This window comes from Oenanthe melanoleuca, chromosome 2, assembly GCF_029582105.1.
Source record: "Oenanthe melanoleuca isolate GR-GAL-2019-014 chromosome 2, OMel1.0, whole genome shotgun sequence".
NCBI lineage: Eukaryota > Metazoa > Chordata > Aves > Passeriformes > Muscicapidae > Oenanthe > Oenanthe melanoleuca.
The window spans coordinates 45,641,877-45,657,154 of NC_079335.1; the positions used below are offsets into that span (position 1 = coordinate 45,641,877).

Here is a 15,278-nt window from a genome sequence, read left to right on the forward strand (position 1 = left end):
TTCTGATCTTTCGATTCCACATCACTGATCTCAGCACAAACTTTTCATTTTTCTGCTTTCCTCTGTAAAAGCCTCTTGATGCTGGCTCCCCCTCAATGCTCTTAGGAGCACAGCCTGAGCAGGTGTGCCTAGAAGCTGTAGGAAGGGGTGGACATCTACTGTACAGCATTCTGTGGTTTGTGTGCCACACACAATTCTTATCATTCAAAGTTTCTTAGGAACTTGCAGATTTGTCTTTTTACCATGTTTCCCAAGATACATTGGCAGGTCAGCCTGAAGTGATGAGCGTTCTGACACACATTGCATCGTGTCTTAGGAATTTTGCCTGCAGTTGTTTTACTTCAGCATCGCTTTGATTTGAAAGGGAACTTTGTACAAAGTGATGTGGTTTTAGAATACAACAAAAAAAAATCCAATATGCATGTATTACAGAGACTTCTGTAATTTCCTGCTAAGCCCTTATTATTACTTTCTTATTGTCTTTTTTCTTCATGTATATAAATGAAGAACAGTATAATTTTTGCAATTTTTATCAGTTACTGAGAATCAGAACTAATAGAGATGAGAAAGAACATGAGCTTTAATTGCAAATATTAAATATGTTTTTAAACTGACAATGTGAAAGCAAATTACCCTGACTAATCACACTTTAAGGGAGATCACAGACCCAGAGTAGGCACTTTCAAATCCAGAAGTATTTCTTGGTTTGAGCTGACCAGGACACAAATATACAGATGTGTAATATACCTTAGGATGCTAAAAAGATTTGTGGGGACAATAGACTACAAACCACAAATGAAGTGACAATACAGATGTACTGGAATGGTGCAGAATTGTTACTGAACATCAGGGACTGCAAGAGTAGCCCACAAAAAATGTTTTATCTCACTGTTGAAGACAGTACCTTTCTAAGAAAGCTGTTTTCTCTGTGGGCCTGAACTGCTGTGTGGGTTTTTGTTTGGAGTGCCAGTCTGTTTACTAAAGTTATTAGTTTATAAATTTTGTCATGGTAAAGTAACTGTGAGAGCTTTAAATTAGAATAAGTGCCACTTCTGTGTGGCAGGTTCCTTTGAGGGCTTATTAGAAAGCAGGCCTCCTGTTGCCTGCCCCTTTATGCTTGGCACTATTGCTGTGGGTACTTGTTTATAGCTAACTTTTGAATTTATGTAAGTGTGCACTGTAGTATGATGAATTGCCCTCCAATTGCAAAGATTTTGCTTTTTTTTTTTTTTTTTTTTTTTTTTTTTTTTCTGGATTCAAGCTAATACTTTACTTTAAAGGGTTTTATTTTGATGAATTAAAATTAACTTGGAGTAGCAAATTACATAAAATCATGAGGGTTATAGATTAGCCTCACCATAGCTACAGCACATCTTTTTGTAGAGGAATTAAAGTTCTCTGTTTCAGATACCTAGGCACTAAATGTGGACAGCAAATGAGTGTTGTCTCCAGTTATTCTCCTTGTAAATGTGATTCTTTTCACTCAATCTGAAGATTGCCACACTAAAAACAGCCCTAATGGGCAACGAGGGGTGAAAGCAGCAGCTGCAGGAGATAGCCAAGGAGACAGGAGTACCTGGCATCACAAGCCAGAGCCAGAGGTGAGGGGTGGGAGCATTTCTTCCACTGTCAGTACAGGGTCAAGGCAGGAGCTAATGAAATGTCTGACTTGCAACGTGTCACTGGCCAGCTGTCTGACAGGACACAGAATGACCAACCTCAGAGAATGACATTTGTAGGAGGGTACATCATCTCTCACAGGGAGGAAGGAAAAAGACATAAAAGGATGCTTCTTTTTGTGGTACTTCTTTTTTGGGGGAGGAGTATTAAATTGTAGGAACTGTGCTTCACTGCCTTCCCCATTTTTAAGGTTCTGTAAACAGGAGAAAGTGAAATTCCTCCCATTTAACTGTGGCCACATTTCACACTTCTTTTACACAAATGCAATTGAAAAAAAAACAAACCAGAAAACAGAAGACAATAGAGAAACCAAACTGAATTTTACAACCAATAACCACAATGACAAACATGAAATTTTCTTGTTCTGGTACCACATGCTAGTAAATGCTCCAGATTTATTGATTTACAGTGTGTGTCCTCACAAAATTTAGAGAATGACTTTGTTATAAAGGGCAAAATATCATTCTAGTCTCTATAAAAGTCACCTTTAAAACATGGAGTTTCTTGGACTTTAAAGGGGGAAACTCAGATGAGGTTGCTCTAAGAACAAAATGTTTCAACATAGGGTTCTTAACTGTTTAACTAATCATCAGCTATGAAGGGATAAAAATTGTCCTTAGTTTCTTTTCCAAGCAGTAGATTTGCAATTCACACACACACCAAGGCTGCCACATAAGCACTGTCCCAGTTCCTGCTATTCCTTGTTTGAAGAGTTGTAGGAATAAGGACTGTAAGATGTCCAAGATGGGCTGGCACAGTAACTGGTTGTGAAGGAAGTCAGAGCTCAAAATCCATGGGGGCCTCTGCTTATCAGCTCAGAAATCCTTGGCTGTTACCATCAAATCTGCTCAATCTGGCTTTCCTTGCAAACTGTCTTGAAGGAAAAGGATGTACCAATGTGCAACAGAGTTTGGAGCTTTTAGAAGAGGAGGAGAGCAGACCACCATAGCTTTTCCTTTTCTATCCTACACAGTCTAAAATTGATACACCATGGACAAGGGGACAAATTTCCATTTACATTCCTGATTTCAGGATCCAGCATACGCTCCCATCCACTTCTGCATTATCTTAACTGGGTATATGCATATGTCCTTGCTAGATGGATAACTTCCAAATATGATTTCCACATGTGAAAGGAAAGTTTGCCGATTTTAAAAGTGGGCTTGTTCAGGGTTTGCTTTCACCCAAGTGAAAATGTTGTTAGCCACTGTGAGTTAATCTTGGGCTGATCCACAACCCCCAGTGTGCCAGGTGCTGTTGTACAAGGCCCCATGCACCAGCTGGCAGTGTGTGGAGAATCCAGATTCCAGATTCCCTGTCACCTGGTAAGCACAATACCCAGAGTTCTGTCAGGAAGGCAGGGAGGTGAAATCAGCAATCGATACAAGTGCAGGATGTGTCTGTCTGCATAATAGGAGTGCAGACAAGTTACAGCACTTTTCTTTCAGGCTGTATCAAGAAACTTGTAATTTCACTTGTAATTTTGTTCAAAGAGATTCTTGTACATGCACCTGTGGAAAACTGGAAAGTATCATTGTTTTAAAGGTTGCCCTTTGCATATAAATCACAGCTCTGTGTGCTTCCCCATTTTAATTGGGTGACCTTTTGAATCCTATGGACAGGAGCTTGAATTCTGGACCTGCAGGTTGGTTGAAGATTTGAAATCAATTCATGTTTTAGCAATTACTCTGCTTAAAAGCAGAGAACCCAAAATGGAAATTTGAGAAGAAGAATTCCCCTTGGAAAGTTCCTTTTCGCAAGTCATAGAAAGCAGAAATTGGTCTTCATTGCAGACCAAATAGATATGTGTAAAATCCAGATTCGTTTGTCAGTTTAATCCTTGGAAAGGATCAGGATTTATTGAGTATGAGAGAAAGAGGAGGAGTAAGGAATGTGTAATGTTTCCAACAGGACATTTCTGTGCAATTATCAGTTTTAGCTTCCATTATTTGTCACTAATTACTGCACTGAGCTGTTAAATATTTAGTAGTAGTTTGTTTAATTGGGTTTGACCTATAAAGGAATCTGTGCATAGCATAGCTCCAGTTCCAGGAGCCAGTTCCTCACTCACAGCTAGGCAAATTTGTATTCACATATGATCGCATATTGTCAGACAAAGGGGTTTGTTTTTGTTGTTCAGGTTTGTTACCTCTATCTCCCCCACAGATTTATTTGTCTTTAAGGTATCTGAAATCAGAACACAAAGTAGAAATGCTGCCTGTGGATGTAAAAGAGGAGGTCGGTCAAACTTAAACTTGTTTACAGATGTAGTTTAGACAGCACTAGCATGATAAATTAAACATAACAAAGAAAAATATAAAACAACAGAGCAACAGCTAGCCCATGAACACGTGTCTTGTAAAACACTGACTTAATCCCTGAATATCTTATTAGATAGTGTTGCCTATCAAGGCTTGTTGTCCCCTGCTACTCTGGTGTACAATAGCTGCAGACAAATCTGTATTTGTTCAACTTTGGGTTCTGCTTACTGTGTCTGACAAGGTGAAGAGACTTCTGGCTGTGCCCTCTGCAAAAGAACTGATCAGTATACGAGCAATATTCACTTTGTTGTAAACCCTAAAGACCTGTCTCTATTCTTGCTTGTTCCTGTCTTGAAAATCCCTTGATTTCAGTGGAGCTTTTCTTAATTTATACCAGGGTAACCATAACCATATTCTAAAGTAATAAGACTTTTGATATATTTCTCAGAAGTGCCTCCTTCTGCCTTTTTTGTTTAAGCTTTTATTCCCACTTAATGAACAATTTTCTTATTGGGGAAGAATGCTTGTATATTAATTTCAAACATTTGCAGTATCACAAAGGCCTTGTTTTTCTACAGACAAGACTTAAACCTGGATCCTGATGATCAGTACAGCCCCTTTGCCATGTAAAAGAACAGATAGGTTTCCCAGTTTTCAAGAATTGTTGTGCACATGCCCTGACCATTGCCCCCTCTCCCCACCACTTTCTCTTTTATGGGGTAATGCACACACCTTTCCTGTGTAGCCAGGCACACCTCCCCTGAAATGGGAGACGTTGCTGCAAGTTTCACTGCATTTCAATGAACAGCAGCCAGGGTGAGGCAGGCTTATGGGAGGAGGTTGCCTGGCACCATAGGTTAAAACAGCCTTCAAGCTACTCTGATTTATGTCAGAGGCTTAGCTGGGAGCCCCCTGCCAACGCTCATAATGAGGAAGGTGCAAGGATGGTGAACAGGCATCGGTGTTTGTGTCTGTTCTCTTCTGGTGACAATGATGAAAGCCTTACTTGCTGTACCCAGGAATATATGTCATTCTTTTCCATACAACAAATCTGTGATATATGTACTCGCATATAGTAATGAATCCAAAAGGAATCATTGACATTTTACTTGTGACTTATTGGAAGTCTCTGAAGAAAAATAGGTATCAGGGGGTTTGGTTTGGTTTGGGTTTGGTTTTAATTTTCAGTTTGCATCCCTGAGAATATGCTCTTCAATTTGAGATTTTTTTATAGGTAGTTTTTCTCTGGCCCAGCTGGAAATGCTGAGTGGAAAAACCAGAACACTGAGAATTTTACATAAATATGATAAAGAATAAAATCTGATTACCAGTCATGCTATTTCAGAAACATTAACGTAATATCAAATCACATAGCTTAGGTGAATTAATTTATATGAATGACTGCAATTCAGGGTAGACTTTCCTAAATTATCATTGTCAACAGTGGTCAGTCATGTCCTAAGATGACCACTTAATTGGCAAACATGTCTGAGAACAGACCTGATTCTCAAAGGCTGGTAAACATCAACTCACCACACATAAATGGTATTTATGGGAACACAGATTCTCTTGGGATTTGGCCCCTTTCTTGTTGTGGAAATAGCTCTGGTTTAGTTCAGATCAATTTCCTTGGGAATCTGAAGTTTTGGAGACTGTATTTTGTTAGGTCTGTGCTGGTGAGCCAACTTGGCCTGGATGAAACTCCATGCCTACTTTAGTGTATTTATAAATTCATTGTTACTTCTCCTGCTCTGCCAACTACACTACAGTCCTGGAGATGCTGGTATTCAGGGACACTTTGCCTGGACTTTTTCTGTTCTCTCCAGAACTCCAAAGTCTCCATTCAGCCTCCTACTTTTTACCTATGAAAAACTATTAGACATCATCTCTTTTCTAGCACCCTCATTCACTCCGCATAAGTGTCACCACTGAAATATGAATATATATTCGTGTCAGAAGCATTGTAATTCCTGGGGTGAAACACACCAAAAGCATTTGTTAGTTCCAACATTTCAGATACAGCAATTGAAGTTAATTTCTTGTAGATGGTGTTTTATGAAAGGAAGGGTGGGGTTTGAGAGGGGAAATAATTGCTCATTTGTTAATCAGCTTCAACTGAAGTTGCTCTTTTTGTATTTCACATATGTAAAAAAGACATAAATGTTTACAGTCTGAATGTCCATGGATGCTCTGTCCATACAATTAAGGATTATAGAATCATAGAATGAACTGGATATGACCCTAACCTTCAATTAATTCATTTGATGGAGTGCACTATGGAAGTCATTACCCTTAGTACAGAAACCCAAATCCCACCTATACTATTTTTTTACCTATACAACAACTAAGCCTTAGAAATCCACATAACTGAATGTTCTTAATTGCTTGCAGCAGCAGTGGAGCCAGTGCCATAATGTGTTGGGGCATTGAAAGTAAGTTTACTGCTTTCAGATGCTTCAAAATGGCCCAGATATTCTACTGAAACCAGCTCCTGACTATGCAGATTTGGTTTCATGTCTGATTTGGGGTTGGCTGAGCCTCTTCCTCTCCTGGGATGAACATCAGGAAAAAAATACTAACCCTGAGGTCTGTGAAGCTGTGAAATAGTCTCCCAGGAGAAGCATTGGAAGCTCTAATTAAAATTGGACTGGGCAAAACACTTGAAATTACACTATAGGCAATAATCCAACACTGGCAAGATGGGTGGAGAAAACGCCCTAATGGGTCTTTTCTGTCTTTAAATTCTATGAATTCTTGTTCTTCTCTTTTATTATGCTATTTCACCTTTTTGTTTAATGGTGACATTGTGTCATCTAGAAAGTATTATAAGACACTATTGTGAGCTGAGTGAGATGATGTTAAATGTCAAAAGAAAATGCAAGTTTTTCTGCAGGTTCACAGTGATTATATGGAGATAGGAAAAGAGAAACTGACTGTAAGCAAGGGACACGAGTACAGTGGTTTTGATCTATAAGACAGTGGCAAATGCATTGCATGCCTGCAATATGCATGTTTATCATTTTGACACTGTGTTTCATATTCTCTTCTTATGAAGAACAGCCACATTCCACCAAATCTAACACAGGTGTGGGAAAGTCATTTACTGTAGCTGTGTAGATCGCTCCAATCGCTGGAAACATATTCTATCCCAGTGTTTCACATATCCCCAAAGACCTGAACTAAATAATATATTTTTACATCCTAATTTATAGTTTGTATTTAATCTTAGTATCGTACAAATCTAAGTAACTCATCGATTCAATCTTTGAGTATAATCATATTACAGTTTGCCAGGAAAGAATCCTTCAGCAATATAATGATGCCTTGACAGGAAACTCCATGCTGCAATATTGAAGCAGCACAAATCTGAAGAAACAGTGTGAAAAATAACCTTTTGTGCTTCTAGTGCTTTGTTATAGTTTAGTCTGAATAAGTTTAATTAATTTGGTTTTAGTGCTACCACTTAATACTCCTCTTCCCTCTCCTTTCCACATGGTATAATATTCCAACAGTGTCCAATACAGAGCTTTCTGCATGAGAGGTCATGACAATCAGGATAAGTAATAAAGCATTGGACCAAAGTTCTGGAAACCGTGTTGATCCTGTGCTAGACTTTGCTAGGCTTTTCTTTCCACAAGCATTTCTTTCTTCCCCTTTGGTTCTGGAAAATCCAACATCCTCTTCTTAGCTGCAGACAGTTTGAAAAGTGTAGTACAGAATAAGAAGTTGGAATAAAAAAGAAGGGAAGAGAAGCAGAAAATCTTGATTAGAAAGTATAATTTAATAGAACGTGTATTGAACCAAATGTATTGATTAATGTGGTAGATATAGTACTTATATTGATTCAAACTAGAGATTTAGTACTAAAAGCTGTAAGCCAAAAAGCTGTTGCAGATTGCTACAAAAGTCAGTTTAATGCTGTCCTTGAGAATGCCTTCACAAAGAAATTCTTCTAATGTTTGAGGAGTAGGTAGAATGCGGTATATGTCAGTTTGATCCCGGAGGGTTTTATTTTGTACTCTAATAGCTGTTACGAGCCTACATTATATCCAAGGAGTAATTTTCCTTAGGGGTGCCCAGCTCGCTTTGTGTCAATATTCTAGCATTTTAAGTCACGTACAGTATATGCTTCTGGGAACAGTGCAGGAGCCAGCCAGACTCATAATGGTCTGCATTCATTAATAAAGGCAGAAGCTTCTGTCCCTCCATTGCCCACTACAGGGATGCCTCCCTGGTCTTCAGGGACCCGTACAGACACATTTAAAGAAAGCTTTATTTTGAGTGGGCAGGAGATGAAATGCAGAACTTGCAGGCATTTCCTAAGTCAGCTATATGCCCGAGCACAGGGGTGACCTTAATGGGTCAAAGAAGAATGCAGGTCAAAAGACTTATTATCTAGCCTGTTGGAAACCAATTGCTTTTGTTAAAAAAAAAAGTGAATTGTAGCGCTTAAAGGTTGATAGTAATGTAGAGTTCTGTTTTACAACCTGGAGCTGGATTGCAATGCAGTGGGGTGCATTTTTATTTTTTTGAATGCAAAAAAATACAAGATGGTCTGTAATGTACACAGATAAAGGATTCCAGATAAGTGATAACATGTAGGGTACCATAATTACTTAATCAGTGATGATTGATTACTCATGTTTGTGTTCTTGAACTACGGAAAAAATAACATGCTGCTGTGGTACTGTTACCATCTGTTGAAATAATGCACCTACATTTCATCTTTATACCTCTTCACGTGTACCCTCTTTGCACTGTTTGTCAGGTACAGCCATGTCTTGTTTCATCTGCTCATAAAACACAGAAGTCCCATTTAAATTGAAACCGCAGCTCACATTAAGGATTCTAATGGGCTACTGAGTCTGTGGCTATCTGTGGGTATTTTTTTTCTTCGTTAATTTTGATGCTGTGGGCAGGAACTTTTTGCTAGCTATTACTTCTCATGTTCCCTCTGAAACACAAAGGCATCCACCAAACAAGCCTTTCTGCGAAGAAACCTTTTAGTATTTTGTTTGCCAAGGAGATTCTTCCACATAGTATTATCCTGAAATTCTTTGTATGTTTTCAAGTCCTTAACACTAACAACAGGGGTATCTCAAAGCATTTTCATCCAGAAAAGTGGGGGCATGTAATTTTATAGTAGGTCACAAACAATTGGGATTCTGGATTCAGCGATCTAAAATAATTACTTCTAGGAATAAGGCAAATGCACTTAAAGAGTTTCTTTTGCTTGTGAAATATGCAGAATTCAGGTTTTCTCAGGTAGTATACCTGCTTTCCAGATAGCACTGAGACATTGTAATTGAGGATGTAGGAGTTTTCCTGGTTTGTGTCTACACGACAACAAATGCAGTGACACACACACCCCTCCTGCTTCCCTGTTCCTCCATTTTGTGCATGGAAAGCTTGAATTTGTATTTGAAAACTAGTGTCTCCTCATGAGATCCCAGCTCTTGGAAATTGGAACAGAGCTGTTGATGAAGTCCAGAAAAGATTATATTGAAAAAAAAATATTTTCCTCTTTCCATGGCTAAGCAGGAAATGCTTTGCAGGGAGACTACCAGGTAATTAAACAGATGTGCTTATGCACAATCAGATTTGGGGGAGGCAAAGAAGGGGGCATACAGTGCCTCCTGCACTTTGCTAAATGACTTCTCTTTGGCAAGTGGGGGTACTAATTGCTCCAAACTCAGGCAAAACTGATTGAAGGAGGCTTCTGGAGGAGGTGTGTTTCAGTCTAGCCTAGTGTGTGTTTAGTGAAGAGCAGCTCGCTCTCCGAGGCACCCAGGGGATGTTGAGTGTGCCGCGCATCCCTGCCGGCGGGAGCTCCAAACTCCACTTCCCTCCTGCCCCATCTCCCCCTGCCAGGGAGGCAGGAGCACACGAGGCAGAGAGGCCATCACAGCAGAGATCGGATGCGTAGATAATAGAGGAGATTTTTTGCCCTAAATTTTTAAACACAACACCCCTCATAACAACAACAGCAGTTCATAACTGGGATTAATGTTCGCAATTTTCAGTCACTTAGACGTGGGGTCTCCAATAGATGGCTTTGGGTAGAGTGGAATATGGCTCTCTGTGGGATTACAGAATTTTTCTCCTTTTCTTATCTCTCCCCTCCCATCCTTTGCCTGCTTCTCTTGTCAATGTTATGTTCCTGAAGTGCTTCCACTTTGTATTTTTTTGCTACTTAGCCAAGTAGGTATTTTTCCCTAGTCCCCCATGTTTAGGGACCTTTAATTACTTTGGAAACTCTGTTTTGTTTTGACTGTTTACAACACATATTGTTGCCTTTCTAAGGCCTAAACTCTTCAAAGCATTTCCTTGTGTTCCTATCCTATCCCATTCTTGTCTGCAGCCCTTGTTTGGTTTTTTTCTATTATTTCTTCATTATCTCCAGAGAATCTCATTTTGTGCCAGGGCACAGGAGTCAGGGACACTGAGAGCTGGGGCAAGTCAATCCTTATGCTGTGCTTTATTTTGTCTCCTTCATATTTGGGCATTTTTATTTTTTAATCAAAAATGTCATTGCATTGAGAGTTACAGCTGCAATTTTAAAATACCTTTTGACTGCTTCATATGCAACTGTTCATCCAGCTTCATACTGATTATGCATTTTTCACTTAGTGAAAAGAAATAAAAAATGGGCATGACTGACGTGCTTACTCTCAGTAGACTAGAAACAAAAGAACCCCCCAAATATCTGTCTGCAATGTAACAATTGGTATATTACTTCACCTGCTCAGAAGCAGAGAAGAAAATCAGAATTCAGGCTGCCACCCCATATTTAACTTGTCCTGTTGTTTCTAGGTACTGCAGGGTCTCCTATAAGCCTGTGGTGTTATGCTGTAAGTGCTGCAATAAATGGACACAACGGGATGACAAAAGGACTGACTGTCAGGCTTAACTCTTAATTTCCTTGCTTTTGTGCTTTAAAGTCAGAGCCCATTACCTGTGACCAGCCAACATTTTTGGCTGCATCTATTGTTAGTGCTTTACAGCATTTTGAAATGATTTTATGGGAAGGATGAGGAACTAGATGAAATCAAGTGGTGGAGTGTATTTTTTTAACACTCTTTGGCCTTGGACAGTCTGGAATTCCTGCCATCAGCATTAAATCATTATGTATTCACATCTGGAAATTGCATCTTTGAGTGTCACTGGGTCATTTTCCTTTAATCTTGAGAATGGCACTACATTAAAAATTCCTCAGTCTTACTGTAAGATCCTTTCCTTGCCAAATGTCCCATGAACTATTATTTGTGTGCGTGCACAGTTTAGAGAGAGTGAAGGAGGATGGGAGAGAGGATTTTCAGGCTGGTGTGCAGTCACGCTGTATTTCACATTCGTTTCACTGAGGCTGTTTTCCTGTGCCCTTTCATGGGTGGCTCTGGAGGGTATGGTTCAGTAGATGTTCACTTTGTTGTAAATGATGACTGTCTTGTGGGACCAGGTTCATCCTAGAGTGCGTTAGTCCAAAGAGGTTTAAAGACAGATTAACTTAATAAAGTGGAGTGAAGGGTCTGGATCTGCTGGGAGCAAATCATGGGATTTGACACCCCTGCCCTCTGGGTCACTGGCCCAAATCTGCCCCCGATTACTAAGGGGAAAATTCATCACTAATCAGTGGCTGCCCTGTTGTCTGAGACTTAGCATTTACAGACATTTTCTAGTTATCTGTGGATGCAGGGTACATTGTAGAAAACTTAAGATGTTTGTTGGATTGGTCCCTTGCTCTTAGGTTGATGCTTGTGAAGGATCTGAGCCAGTACAGGCAGCACAATAGCATCTTTCTGAAAGTGGTCAACTTGGTTTGAGGGGTGAGGAGGAAAGAGGGTGAAACTGGTATTTGCTGCTTGATTTGGTGATCACTTGTACAGGAAAGGAGAATTTAAGACTCCAAAGTCCATGCTGTGATTCTACACATAAGGAAGGCACTGCATTCTCTTGAGGAAAAATACCTGTGGGTTTTGGCGGCCAAAGGGCAGGCTGTGCCAGCTCCTCCTGTTTTCTCATCATCTCTGAGCTCTCTAGCAGAGTGGCTCTTACCAGACTATACTGTTCCCATACCATGTGGGGGAAATAGGTTTTACTGCAGGAGTGCATTTGAAGCAGTGCCACAGTCTAGGGAGCACAAGCCAGTTAACATAAGACTTTTATGACCAATATACTTCTCAATTTTGCAATGCATAAACCATGAGCCATGTGTAAGCAGACACCAGAATCACTGACCTGGTCTGCAGTATCACTGGGGCAGGTCAGCCCACACCCTACCTGTAGAGAGTGTGTTGCCCTTTTTGTGGCACATGTAAAGGATACTGGTGTGAAACAGATGGGGAGAACTCCTCTTTTCAATAATGATGCTGTTTCTGGCTAGTTTAAACAAGGAGGGGTCAAGAATACTCTTTTATCCAGCCCTTCATTTTACAAGATAAGTTGGGAAAATTGTTCTTGCATCCTTCTTTCACACAGAAATGCCTGTCCTGTGACTAAGTTGTTTCTTTTGTTTTTGTTGCAGAATCATACGATGACCCAGCACAGCAGTTAGTGCAAGGCCCGTCTCTTCCAGTGGATTCTTTGTGGCACAAAAAGGGAACACATTTTACTCTTTGCACGAAACTTTCATTGTTAATGTATATTATTCAGAATCATTGTATTGTACCATAAAACTTGTATTATCGAAACTGTTGGATGTTCATGTGTTTGAACTTTTGAGCACCGGATAGACTTCCTGTATATAAAGTGTTGCACATGTATTATGTTGTCTGATACTAAAATGGTCTTATAAAGACAAGTGGACTTGGGCCCTATTCAGGAAAGATACAAATAATAATAATACTGTGTGAGGGGAAAAAAATAGCTAAAGAAAAAATATCATTTTCAAGGAGGAGGGAGAAGGTAATAGCTATGTTCCATTGCAGCTCTGTTTGGCCTCCCTTTCGTTTAAACTTCAGTCTAGAAATCTCTCTTTTGGTATACAAACGGATGAATCTAAGACTATTTTTTATTGCTGAAGATTCTTGCAAAAAATATGAAGAGACTCTTTCTCACAGAGCAGGAACCCACAGTTGAATAAGGCCCGTATATATATTTGTAAGCCTTGCGATATGACAGATAGCATTACCATATATGCAATAGTTGTTACGTAGTTTGTCAAAGAATTTTTTTTCCTGGATACCATTTGAAGCTTTGAGTGTTCAAGACTTTCCTTAATGATTTCACACGGCCAAATTCTTGAATCAGTTGAACTAACCTGTATGTTACTGTTATTAATGTTTACTCTGCGGTCTGAACCTGGAGATTACTGGAATTGTTTTCCAAAAGGAAATAAATTCAGTTTACCATTATGTGTGAGTGTGCTTTGCGTCTTGTCTTTTTCCTCAGAAAGTAACATTATTGTTACTGCTGCTATGTTACCTAAAAAAACACCAGGGTCTGGAATCCCATTCTATCAGATCTGCTCAATCGGAATAGGCTGCTTTTCTCAAAGGTAGGTATTGATATAAATGTAGTGGTAGAAACAAACCTGCTGGCCCACTGCAAAGCAACGTGTGCTTGAGAGTGATATTCACTGTTTTCTGGGTTTGTTGCTTTTATCTTTCTGTGTCAGCAATTTCATACTTACACACTTGACACATTGGTTGCCAGAGGAGTCACCACGCATCTTCCGTGTATAATTATCGGTAAATTTAAATTAAATATTGCTTCGTGAGCTGGGTCTAGTACTGATGAGAGGGAGCCAGCACAGCTCTGGCCAGCAGAGCTGTTAAGCTGACATCCCTCACCCTCTCCTCTGGCATGGGTGGCAGAATTGCAGGGTGACTCTCTCGCTGGCACCCTGCCCCGGGGGGAGCCCTCACAACACCCCACAGCCTGGCTCAGGTCTGAATTGGCTCCTGGCTGCCTGCAGTTTCAAGGAGAAGAGAAAAGAGGATAAAAACTCTCCTTGCCTACCCCTGTCCCCCGCTACCCCAGCTCATCTACAAACCAGGACCAAAAAAACATTGTCCAGCTATTCTATTATCCTATTGCTGGAAGTCTACTTTTATCTCATGAAAACCAGTGCTGCTGAAATACTGCCTTTAAACAGCCACATATCACAACAAGTTCAAATGTCTAGAACTGCTCACCTAGTGCTGTCAGGGTAGATATAAAGTGTGATTTCCAGTTTGCTGAATGTAACAATTTGACTCCTTACATATGGAGGACAGAGAGAAAAGAAGTAAAGTCAGAAAGTGTCTGGCTTTAAAATGTGTCATATTTAAAATTCCAGCTTTGAAAATATTGTGCAGATTTTGCTAAATGCAAGAAAGAAATTCCCAGGTTTTGTATGAAAATCTCATTTGTGCTGACAAAAGGATAAATGCAGGCATGAATACATAAGGCTTGTAAAATGCCAGCTCTATTTATAAGTCAGAAACCGTTCCCATTCTTATTCTCATTAATATATTACTCATCTCAGCCAAATTGAATGTGATGATATGTTCTTTATTTTTGACAGATACCTTAAAGGATATAAGGCATTTCAGCCTTCATGTGTGAAAGTGTGACATATTGGTTAAGACTGAAAATAACATGTTTGTAGTAGAGTTCAAGTATATAAGAAATATTACACCCTACTGTTTTTGTAAATGCCAGAGTGCCACTGAGTTGAGACAGATGGTAGCAAGGAAAGATGCAATCTTATAATCAAAAGCTAAAATATGTCAAAAATATGTTAGCAAGCAAAACATAGTCTATTACTAGTGTCTCATGTCATGACAGCTTGCAAAACATGCAGAGATGTTGAATTTCTAGATACGTAAATAAAGGAACAGTAAACACAGCAACAGCAAATGTGATGAAGACTTCATGCATCAATTGTCCCTTGAGGTCTGAGCAGGGGAATAGAGGGGTCTTGTGGCCACAGGCAGCCCCAGGTGGCTTCTGAGAGCTGGCTGCTGGTATCAAGTGCTGGAATCCTCTTACCTTTTCTAAAGTAACAGGTTTCTCACTGATACCTAAATAGCTGTTTAAATAGATTATGGAAGACATCCGAACTTCCCAATGAGAACTGAGTACTGCTTGGGGAATTGCCACAGCGTTTAGAAAAATCAACAGGAGAGGCAGATCATCTTGCCTGTTGGAAGAAGAGACACGGCACTCTGTGCATGTGTGCCTTTCAGCTGTGTTACGCCTTTCTCTGCCCTGGGTTAGCAACAGCTAAGAGAAGCCCCTCCTCACGCCCTTACTAATGTCAAAGGATAAATCTCTTCAAGGGTTGTGTGAGTAGACTGATGGACAAGGTATCCTTTTACCTCTGAGACCAACTATATTCCCAAGATTTCAAGTGGA

The 15,278-nt window shown here is 39.8% G+C and overlaps 1 protein-coding gene across 12 annotated transcripts in view; it reads left to right on the plus strand.

Annotated features, from left to right (window-relative positions):
- Positions 1-13,291, plus strand: part of ZNF521 (zinc finger protein 521) — a 229,676-nt gene extending 216,385 nt beyond the window's left edge. For all 12 annotated transcript variants that reach the window (XM_056484126.1, XM_056484116.1, XM_056484115.1 and 9 more), the window contains one exon: positions 12,463-13,291. In XM_056484126.1, the coding sequence (XP_056340101.1) occupies positions 12,463-12,492 (30 nt within the window). In that variant the 3' untranslated portion in view covers positions 12,493-13,291. The remainder of the gene's footprint in view (positions 1-12,462) is intronic.
- Positions 13,292-15,278: the final 1,987 nt, after the last annotated feature.